The sequence below is a fragment of the Lytechinus variegatus genome, chromosome 5, assembly GCF_018143015.1.
Source record: "Lytechinus variegatus isolate NC3 chromosome 5, Lvar_3.0, whole genome shotgun sequence".
NCBI classification, from domain to species: domain Eukaryota; kingdom Metazoa; phylum Echinodermata; class Echinoidea; order Temnopleuroida; family Toxopneustidae; genus Lytechinus; species Lytechinus variegatus.
In genome coordinates, this window is record NC_054744.1 from 516345 (window position 1) to 528031 (window position 11687).

The 11687-nt window shown below is 38.4% G+C and overlaps 1 protein-coding gene across 1 annotated transcript in view; it reads left to right on the forward strand.

The window, feature by feature from the left end:
* Positions 1 to 11687, forward strand: part of LOC121414781 (protein KRI1 homolog) — a 97040-nt gene that overhangs the window by 85136 nt on the left and 217 nt on the right. Inside the window, exon 12 of the mRNA XM_041607838.1 lies at positions 11173 to 11297. Coding sequence (XP_041463772.1) covers positions 11173 to 11297 — 125 coding nt within the window. The remainder of the gene's footprint in view (positions 1 to 11172; positions 11298 to 11687) is intronic.

Below are 11687 nucleotides of genomic sequence, written 5' to 3' on the forward strand. Positions count from 1 at the left end.
CTCATCTCTGTCTCTCTATCTTCGTCGTCCCCAAGCGCTCGGGGAAATTGAGGATGATTCTGAACATGAAAATGATCAACGAATTCATCCAGCCAGACCATTTCAGAATGGAAACACTGGCTTCGATTCTACCGTCTCTGAAGGCGTCGGATTGGGCCGCCTCCTTAGACCTCAGGGACGCCTACTTCGACATACCCATTCATTCCGCCTCGCGGGACCTGTTGGGATTTCGCTTCAAAGAAGCAACATACAGATACCGGGCAATGCCTTTCGGCTTACGCCCGGCACCCAGAGTTTTCACTCGGGTGGTCACCGCAGTGGCCGCCCACCTGAGAAAACGAGGTCTAAGACTTTTCGTTTATCTCGACGACTGGTTGCTGGTCGCAGACTCAGAGGCCAAACTTCTGTCCCACTTATCCCTTCTTCTGCGGGTCACCCAGAAGCTGGGATTCATAGTGAACTGGGAGAAGTCGGATCTCTTACCTTCTCGCATACCCACTTATTTGGGCGCGGTTCTAGACCTGCCAAATCAGATCGCCAGACCAAGCCCGGACAGAGTTCAGGCAATCGTCTCTCTAGCTCGTTCTCTCAGAGAGCGCAGCTCTGTGAAAGCTCGCACATGTTTGAGACTCCTCGGGTATATGGCAAGCCTCGTAGACATTCTTCAGGATTGCCACCTGCTTATGAGACCCTTTCAGAGATACCTCTTGCGTTATTTCAAACCGAACGCAGACTCTGCTTCTCCGGATCCCCCTGTCTCGGGAGATCCGTCTCAACCTGGCCACTTGGACGCACACGTCCTTTGTAGCGAAGAGCAAGCCCTTCCGTACCCCTCTCCCATCAGCCGCTCTGACCACAGATGCGTCGCTTACGGGATGGGGCAGCCATTGTGCAGGGGAGATGGCTTCGGGTGTCTGGTCATTCCATCACACCTCGCCTCATATCAATGTGTTGGAGATGAAGGCTGTCATCAACTCCCTTCAACATTTCCGACACAGGTTAGTCGATCGAACGGTCCTGATTCGCACAGACAACAAGTCGGTGGCGGCGTATATATCAATCGCCAGGGCGGTACCCGATCGAGCTCCCTCAACGCCCTCGCTGCGGAGCTTTGGGAGTGGTGCCGCCGTGCGAAGATCGTTCCAATCGCCTCGTACATTCCAAGCAGCGACAACCTGATAGCCGATTTTTTGTCCCGGGGCCGGTGCCTCCCATCCGAATGGTCGCTCCACCCGGAGATATTCCAGTCTCTCCAAGCCCTCTGCGGGCCCCTGGAAAAAGACTTGTTTGCCACGGCTCTCAACCAGAAGTTACCGATGTTCTGTTCTCGTGTCAACAAAACAGAAGCAACTTCCCTGGATGCATTCTCCATTCATTGGGGGGATCGGAGGTGTTATGCGTTCCCTCCGTTTCATCTCATACCTCAAGTGTTGAGGAAGGTGAAGGAAGACCAAGCCTGGCTTCTTCTAGTGGCCCCCAATTGGCCAAGGAGGTTCTGGTTTCCACAGCTCCTAGAACTGTTGGAGGGGGACCTGTTCACACTTCCTCTGAGATCAGACATAGTATCTCAGCCTCTTTCGGGGATCTTGCGTCCTCGGCCGGCGGTCCTCCACTTGACCGCATGGCCGTTATCGGTCTGGACGCGAAAGCGTTAGGCCTTTCTGATCGTGCCTCTGAATTGGTGATTCAAAGTCGGAGAAACGCGACTCTTGATCTTTACAATTCTCGCTTGGGCCGATTTTCAGACTGGTGCGCTGCGCGGTCTGTTGACCCTTGCAGCGCTTCTCTTGCCGCCATCGCGGATTTCTTTGTTCACCTTTTCGACATCGGTCGTTCGCTTTCCACCATTAGAGGTTTCCGGTCGGCTATCGCCGCTTTTCACCCCGGATTCCCAGATGGCTCCAACGTCTCTAATTCCAGTTTTCTTTCTAGACTGATGAGAGCGTTTTTCCTAAAGCGACCTCCGAAGAAAAGTCTGGCTCCTTCTTGGAGCCTCCCGGCTGTGCTTAACGCCTTGGCTAAGCCTCCTTTTGAGCCTCTGGCCAAGAGCTCCTTGCATGATTTATCTGTCAAGACTCTTTCTAATCGCTGTAGCATCCGGTCAAAGACGCAGCTCTATTCACGCTTTGTGCATTTCTCCCGGTCACATCCGGTAGGAACGGCATGGAGTCCGCTTGATTCCAACTCCGTCCTTTATTGCCAAGAACCAGACTGCCACCTCTGGTTCGATTGAGTTCTTCCTAGCACCCCTCCAGATCTTTCCTCAGTTTCTGAAGACAAGGTCTGGTGCCCAGTCAGGGCATTGAAGTGGTATCTGGATAGAACAAAGACGCTTCGCAACTCTGATCAGTTGTTTGTCACGTCACGCGAGCCGTATGCAGCAGCGTCGCGAGACACCATCTCCCACTGGATCGTTGATGCGATCAAGTCAGCCGGTGATGATGCCCTCCTTTCTGACACTAGGCCGAGAGCCCATGACACTCGAAGTATCGCTACTTCTTGGGCTCTTTTTAATGGAGTCGCCTTAGACGACATTCTAAGAGCTGCCTTTTGGCGCTCTTCTAACTCCTTTACTTCCTTTTATTTAAAGGACATTCCTTCGGGAGAGGCCTTATTCGCCTCCTCTGCCCTCAAGGCAGCGGCCCCCGTGTCTTAATCTCCCTTATTTTGCGCACTTTTATTCTAGACATGCCTCCCTTCACGTTGAATCTGTGTTGGTCTAGCAAATCAAATGAATATATCCCAGTTATTGATAGTAAATTATGAAAATACCATGATTTTCTTATTTACGAGATAACTGGATATACCCATTTGAACCCTCCCTCCTACCCCTCGCCTTGTGTGACAACATGTCTTGCGTGCAGGCTCATGAGAGGAAATGGATGCCAAATTGCGCGATGATCTTGGGATAGTGCGTTAATAGGGAGATGCAGCGCGCGCGCAGGAAAATTGTGTACCCTTTGTTCAGCACGCAAGTTAATCGTAATGAACTAGCAAATCAAATGGGTATATCCAGTTTTCTCGTAAATAAGAAAATCATGGTAAGTATTTTCATATTAGATGCCATTTTGAAAACTTTCTTGGATTTTTCAGCAAAATAGACAAGCGCATATCTTTGTAACCAGTTGAATGTATCATTTTAATCATGAAACCATTGAGTGGACACCACAATCATATGTCCTTGGTGAATTTTAAATGAACTATTCAATTCAATTCGGTTTATTATGAAAGACATTGTAAAACAGTCCGAAGACTGGCACATACAAAATTAACACAGTTAAACGGCAAGTCCACCTCAGAAAAATGTTGATTCGAATCTATAGAGAAAAATCAGACAAGCACAATGCTGAAAATTTCATCAAAATCAGAAGTAAAATAAGAAAGTTATGACATTTCAAAGTTTCGCTTATTTTTAACAAAATAGTTATATGAACGAGCCAGTTACATCCAAATGAGAGAGTCGATGATCTCACTCTTTCTTTTGTTTTTTATTGTTTGAATTATACACTATTTCAATTTCTACGAATTTGACGATTAGGACCTCCTTGCCTGAAGCACAAAATGTTAAAATAATGGAATTCTAAGTGTTCAGGGAGGAATGAAACTTCATTTCACATGACAATGATGAGAAAATAAAAATATTTCATATTTCATATAATAAAATAGAAATAGTGAGTGAGTGATGTCATGAGTTCCTCATTTGCATACTGACCGAGATGTGCATATAACTGTTTTGTGAAATGAAGCGAAACTTGTTGTCTTGTTATAATATGATAATATCAATAATATAGGTATATATATCTAGTGAAGCCACTTCAGTTCTAAAAATCGTTTTTCCCAGTGGGCCCTGCTATTGTTATTACCCCTGCTTTAGATGGGCTGCCTAGGCGCTCAAGCATTCAAGGACTTTCATCCTACCGGGTACCCATTTACCTCACCTGGGTGGAGTGCAGCACAATGTGGATAAATTTCTTGTAGAATATTTTTGCCATGGCTTGGATTTGAATCCACAACCCTTTTGAAGTAAAAAAAGACTTATCCACTGGGCCACAATGCTTGAACGCTTGTAACTAATTTTCTGACTTTAAAAATCATGGTTAGACATCAAAAACATAACCTTGACGGATATTACATGTGGCTATTTTATACTCCATTGTTTAACATGCTCGTCGGCCAATGACTCTCCTTGTAATTTATTCTAATGTTTTATTTGACCCATTTTAACGTGGTAGACACACAAATTCATATTCCTGGATATTGAACAAACTACAGTGCGTATAAAAAAAACTTTACCTTTTGAACAAAATCCTGTAAAATTACACATTTGTAATATCCTGAAGATTTTTTCCACATTCTAACATTGGTACAGATCCCTTTTAGCAAACGACAATATAACTGTCGAAAAATATTTCCGCTTGAGTGAGCACCAGTTACTTTTGAAAAGTTAGTAAAAAATGATTTGCGCAGAACTTTGAAATAGTTATGCAAATAAAAGTAGACCTTAATCATGAAGAACACGTGGAATTTAGCTAGTAAGGTCTATTTGAAGATACCTTTTACCTGATTTATATGAAATGGCTTAGGCTTTATTTTCATTTAGTTAATCATTTTCAAGCATGAGAAAAGTGTGGAGAAACAAGTATTAAATGAGAAATTAAATGTAAACCCACTTAAAATAATAAAAACTTAGTGGAAAAATTCTGGAGATGTCTGATATAAACTTTTGTTCAGAATCAGTTGTGTCCTCAGATTCAGCTGACACAAAAAGGGTAAAGATTGTCCTTACTAACGTTAAAATTTCAATTTGGGTGGCAAAATGGTTACAGAATGCTTGAATATGTCCGTTTTATGTAAATTGACCAAAAGTGCAAGGGAAATGTATGAGAAATGTTTCGCAGGGTAAGTTTGATTTCGCCCTTTCCCCTTGACACAGCGCGCAAACAGATTTCTGCGAGCTTTACAAAAATGGACAGTGCTCTTTCAATTGTAACATTCTGTCAAAACTTTTACTTTCAGTGGATAGATGAGACCCAAACCAAGTTTATAAGTGAAAAAAATGCCCACATGTTTTTAATTCCCAGGGGTGGTATTCTGAGATCCATTTTATCTGATAATCTCAGATGAAATAAAATGTTTTATCTCCGTTAAAATCAGTGAGATAAAATACCCTTCAATTCTCTCTGAATTGGTATTCTGAGAACAGTTTTATCTTCATTTAATATCTGTAAGACACACCTATTTTTTTTATCAATATCCAATTAGAAACGCGCTTTTATATATGTAGCTCTCTCATATCAACCAATGGAAATCCATTCTGCTAGGTGTGGCGAAGGAGTGAGATTGCGTCAATTTATTGACTTCAATATGCTTGCACTATACGCTTGCACGTCTTTACAAAGATTTCTTTTTAGCAAAATGGCAATACTCTCATCTTTATTTCGAAGTCTATATTGCATTTTTTCAAGCATCATTCCAAAGACAATATTAGTCAAGAAAAGTCTTATGAAATGCTTGTTTGTACAGGAATAACTTTAAGGTGTTGTTCTCAATGAATATATAATTTTTCATAGTTTTCATGCCAACATTTGTAGTTAATTCACCTAGAAATATTGATCAACGTCGCGGAGATAAAATAGCCCCTACCCTCTTTTAAGTTTATTTTATTTTTTCTTCAAAGTAACTTTGGCGCAAGCACATCACCCGCGTTGCAATACCGAGATACGCGATGGGTATGTCTACGCAGCCACTGCTCTGTTGCGTATCATCATAGATACACAAGATAAAACTTATACGCAAGATCAAAATTTAAATTTTATCAGAGAGATAAAATGTTTACTCAGAATACCAATTTCATTTTAAGAGATAAAATATTTTAAAGATAAAATGACCTCAGAATACCGCCCCAGGGCTTTTTCAAAGTGTAAACTTTTTTTTGATACGCACTGTATATCGGTTTTTCAATCCACAACAGCGTAATGCAACTTTCAAACTCCATTTTTTGAAGCAATCTTGGATTTTTCAACATACCAGTCTACTGACTGTCCCGGTATGTTGAAAAATCCAAGATGGCTTCTGAAAAATTAAATAAATAAAAGAAGGAAGCAGTATTCTTGTCCCAATTTTTATCATTGGACCCATAGTCTAGACACCGATTCCATCTATCTCAGTTTGATATGAAATGTGCTATGTCCATTTAAAGTATCAACAGCCATTTTAAACACCATTTTTGGAAGCCATCTTTGATTTCTGGGCACGAGACCACTTGCTGTCCTTTAACTTTTTCCCGAATATACTTCTTCACCCTTAAAAACCTTTGAATAGAAACCAAATTAAGGCCACTTAAGTAAGGAAAAAAATGAATAAAATATTTTTTAGCCTAAGACAGTAATTTTTAGAATAAAAATAAATTAGATGCTCATATAGTATGATTTGGCGTTGGAAATAATTGCTCTTGAAATGTGTCAGCTTTCAAACTTATTGATAAAATTACAGTGCCTAGATTTCGATTTTTTAAAGGGAAGTGTTTATCGTAAGTTATGGCGCCCTCTAGTGTTGTAGAAAGGTTTTCACTGTATAAAATCCTGAAATGGGGATGATTTTTACATCAATTGACCAAAAATACTGATATAAATTACATGTGATATATTCCTCTGTTATTGGATTGTAAAACAAGACATATTCATTTCATTATGTAATCCTTTTGTCATAATTCTAGTGCCAAAAACTGGGAAAAATCATTTTTCCTCTTTTGGAATCACTATTGTTCATTGAAATTATTATGGTTAATCGGAATTAGTATTGCAAATAAGAATGATTATTTTTGTAAATGAGCATGATCGGTTAAGGGTTCGCATTGAGGTGAAAATTTTTTTTTAAGGTACTTTTATCAAATTTGCTTTTAAAATAATCTTTGATATCTCAGGTTTCAAAAAACTAAGTTTCATGAAGATTGATGATTCCGAAAGTACCGGAATAGTCCATTTTATTCATGGGGGTGCTGCTACCTCTCATCACGGACGGACATTTCTACTCAAATTAAATTCACTCTAGTTTTATTGTTTTTAAAGTTACTCTAATTTGGTTTGGATGTTCTTGCACTCTGAACATTACTCTATTATCAGACATAATATAGTAGAAAAAAAATATTGGGAAGTAATTTTTTTTGGTAGGTGTTAACATTTCCATTTTGAAATTTCCGTCCGTGATGGAAAAAAAGATGAAAAGTTTTTTTATTCTTTATCAGAATAGAAATAAAAAATAAAAAGGTGTAGAGGTATCTCTCTAAACACTGTACATCATTTTATTTGAACATAGCTGAAATCCATACATTTTATCCATATCATAAACTCAATCAAAAATGATCACGGACGGACATTAATTTCATCACGGACGGACAAAGTTAATTCACTCAAATTCATTTCACTCTAGTTTTATTGTTTTCAAAGTTACTCCAATTTTTTTTTAATGGTCTTGCACTCTGAACATTTATCTATCATCAAACATAAATTAGCAGGAAAAAAATATGGGAAGTAAACTTTCCTTGTAGATGTTAACATTTCCGTCCGTCCGTGATGAAATTAATGTCCGTCCGTGATCATTTTCATTAGGATAATGTCTATGGATTCAGCTTTTTATTCTTTATCAGAATAAAAACAGAAATAAAAGTGTGTAGAAGTATTTCACTGGACACTGTACATCATTTTATTTGAACATAGCTAAAATCCATACATTTTATGCATATAATAAATCAATCAAAAATGATCACGGATGGACATTAATTTCATCACGGACGGACGAGTGAAATACTTGTGGAAAGATTCATATATGCAAATGAGAAACTTTGCTGAGTAGATTATGAATTTAATTTTAGCTTCTAATTGCAGTGAAAAATGGCTCTGAGAATTATTCAGAACTCAAATGGAATAAACCTACAACTCTTCACAATTTTTTGTGATATCTTTGTTTGGCCGTTATTGGGGCTATATTGTTGTCAGAATTTTTTTTTAAACATTATTGGAATGCAGATAGAGTTGAAAAGCTACATGTACATGTATATGCCAAAAAAGCGGGAAACAAAGTATGGCAAGAACAAGTCCAAAGCTGTAGATTTCACCAATTCAAGCTTGCAGAAAGTGATGGAGAAGAAGTAGAATGCAATGCATAATCTGATAAGCAGAAAAATCAATTTTTCCATGTACAAACCTATGGCTTCACAATGCTTCTAAGAGAACATGACATCACAGTCTTGAGGTTTGTGAAAATTACATGAATACCTTTTTTCGAAGTCCATTTTGGAGCTAATTTTAAGCAAATCGCTTATCTGGTAAACTGTGAAAATGCATAAAGCTTGCACTGCAGTGTTTAGAAGTTTTAATAAGCTTTGGATTGGAATATCAATTTCAATTTTGGATTCGGTCAGGGCCTAAATACATGAGGGCTGTTGATGTTATGGGGTGTCTCCGCTTTGATATGTGCAAAAGATGGATTTAAAGAGAGCCCCTGACAAGTGTTGATCCAACAAACAAGCATAAGGATCAGCAACCTGTTGATCTTTTCAATTTAGTTTTTGGACCTTAAAAAAAAACATCTTTGCTCTTGGAAAAAAATACTTGAATCAACATGATCATTAATCAACTACATGTAGCTGTGGATTTTGAACCTACTAGTATTCTACAATTTAAAAAGACAATATTCTTTACATTCGATTTTGACAAGAACTGTGTTTAGAGCAATCATATGTCTAGATTATACTGTGCGTCTAGCACCCAGGGGGGCCACTTACATTGACGAGTGGATACCATGCGCGACCAAAAAACACGTAAAAAGGATGTCTTTTTCACGATAGGGCACGTTACGTACGTAACGTGATAAGGGTGTCAAAAACACAAAAATAATGAAAACAGGGTATCTATTTCACTAGGAAATTACGTGTTTAGGGTCGAATTTGCGGGGATGATGAAACAAAATTAAAATGTTTTATAAAGGATGTCCTTTTTGCCCCAACACTTCGTGTTTAGAGTCCGATTTGCGCGAGGTGCAGAAGGTGGGATCGTACTAAACCAAACTACTGTAAAGCCGACGACCGAAGGACCCGGAACAATAAAACATTCCTGTACTTGTTTAGGGAATAATTTCAGGGAATATTTGCCAAGAGTATCGTTTTGTTTCCAATACTTGTTAAGGGTAGGGTTTCACACGCCAATACTTGTTAAGGGGTGCATTTTCAGAATATGGAAATTACGTGATTAGGGTGCTTTTCGAGACCCCATGGTCGCTCATGGTATCCACTCGTGAATGGAAGTGGCCTCCCCGGGGTCTAGCATAGAAATCAAGTTGCTACATCTTAAATCAAGTTGCAGCAACTTGATTGAAGTTGTAGCAACTTGATTGTGCCACTAATACTGTTTAATATTATTAAAATATGTACAAATCATCAATACAATAGCATTTGTTTACCCAAAAAAGTATTAAGAACTTCTTACAGAGTTCTTCCATTGTATTTTGATAGTGTCCGTCCGAGATGTCCGTCCGTGATGGAAAATATTTGCAATTCTCTCAGAAGTTTGATATTGGTTAAGAATTCAATATGCTGAACATAGAAGCTAACATACCCGAGTGTTAGTTGCATTAACAATTATTGGTCCATGTAAAGCTGTTTAGATAGAAACAATAAAAATGTACAAAAATTCTAAAAACCACATTTCTATCATGTCCGTCCGTGATATGGCACATTTAGTGGATACCTATGTTTGTAGGTAACCATGGCAACAAACTTTTTTCATCATTCAGCATACTTTGTCCTACCCTTCACTATAAAACACAAAGGAACCTTGTTCATCTTATTCCTAATTTGTTACAAGCCTTCAAAACTTTCAAAATCTATCAAATGTCCGTCCGTGATGAACCGATCATGCTCAAATTTGAATTATCACTGTATATTTGAATTATTGTGGTTAAATTGAATTAAGATTATTATTTGTAACTGAGATTTCATTCATGTCTATGTGCAATTTATATGTTTTTATTGTAAATTCAATGTCAATTCAGCCTTCGTAGCTGCTAAATTGAATAAAATTTATATCTTGAATCTTGAAAATGATAATTGGGGGGGGTAATACTTTACAATTTGGGGCAGTTTTCGTAAAGTCCGCCCTCATATGGTAAAAGTTAAAAAACATTGACATCACAGCATCATCAAATATTCTCATACACCTCAGACTATTTAAAAATAAAATTGGTGAAGAAAAGTGAGAAATGAGGTTGAAAACAATGGGTTATCCTATTGGGTTTTGTACAGGCCAATATGGCGCCAAAAAGGACCCCCCACAAAGGGAAGGAGGGGTCTAAAAAATTGAACCCCATCGTTTTTGGTCCTAGGGGACCCTATTGAAGCCAAAACAACCAAAAAAAAAATCAATTTTGGCACACTAGTCCTATGGGAGCTGTGTCGGTGACATACCGTACCACACTACATGTTCAAAATTTCTGCGCGAATTAGAATATTCACAGCTGTTACTGTTAGTTCAGAAGGTGTACGAACCCAAACGCGATATGATTTACTATCAGTTACCGTTGAAAATGATAAAAAAATGCCTTTCACCAGCCATCGCAAGGCATGTATTTCAGGCAATTCGGTTAGGTGTGAGGGGGCCCTTAGAAAAAAATGGAAATGAATTGTTTTGTTAATCATAAGAAAATATTACATAGGACATAGAGATTTTATATACCAAAAATCATTGCCCAATCATTAACATTGAAGAAGCTCTGTAGGACTTACATGTAAGAGCTACTGTCTGATAGAATCTGGCAGATTTGAAAAAAGCCAGAAGATGGGGTCAGCGGATTTATTTCATATTCTGAGGTTTAAATACACATAGGGTATGTACGAAAATTAGGTTATAATTGTCTGATCATTATTTCATTATTGCTTAAAACTTGTCTATAATGGTTGTCAAGTATCAGAAAATGAAGAAATGCATTGTCTTAAGGCTAACGTCAAAGGTCATTTAGGTCAAGAAACTTCAGATTTTATTATCAAATAGATGGTATGTTTTCCCTCTTAATACATTTAGTTGTTTTCAAAGTCAGCACTTCTTCAATATTTAATTGTGCAATGGAAGTGTCACTGCTGGAGGTGTTCCACTTATATTCTCATAAATTCAAATCCAACAGAGAATTGGGACGACTGGACACGAGCTAACCTAGACACAGATGAGGACTACAATGGGTATCAGGAATATGATGATGAGCAATATGAGCAAGATACTGAACTAAACTATGATGATCCAGATTTTAATGTAAGTGATTGACAGGAGAATGTTTTAACTTGAATTCTGCTGCTATTGCAACTTATGAATACATGTACATATATGAAAGAGTTTCCCCATAATAAATGTGCATTGCAACCATGCATTTTAGATCCATTGCATTGTATATTGGTTGCATTTTATCATTATTTTTGTATAATAATGGAGATGCCATTTAATAGGTCTTCATTTATAGAAAGCTAGTGTATCTGGCTAGAAAGTTGATGTGCTCACCAAAACAGAATCACCAAATAGCAAATTTAAAATTATTTGAATTGAAGGTCACATGCACTGCACACAGATAAAGCATGTCTGGGATAGCAACTATGTACATCCAAATTGTCAGCAAAGAGTTTCTGCTGATATCTGCTTTATTTCATG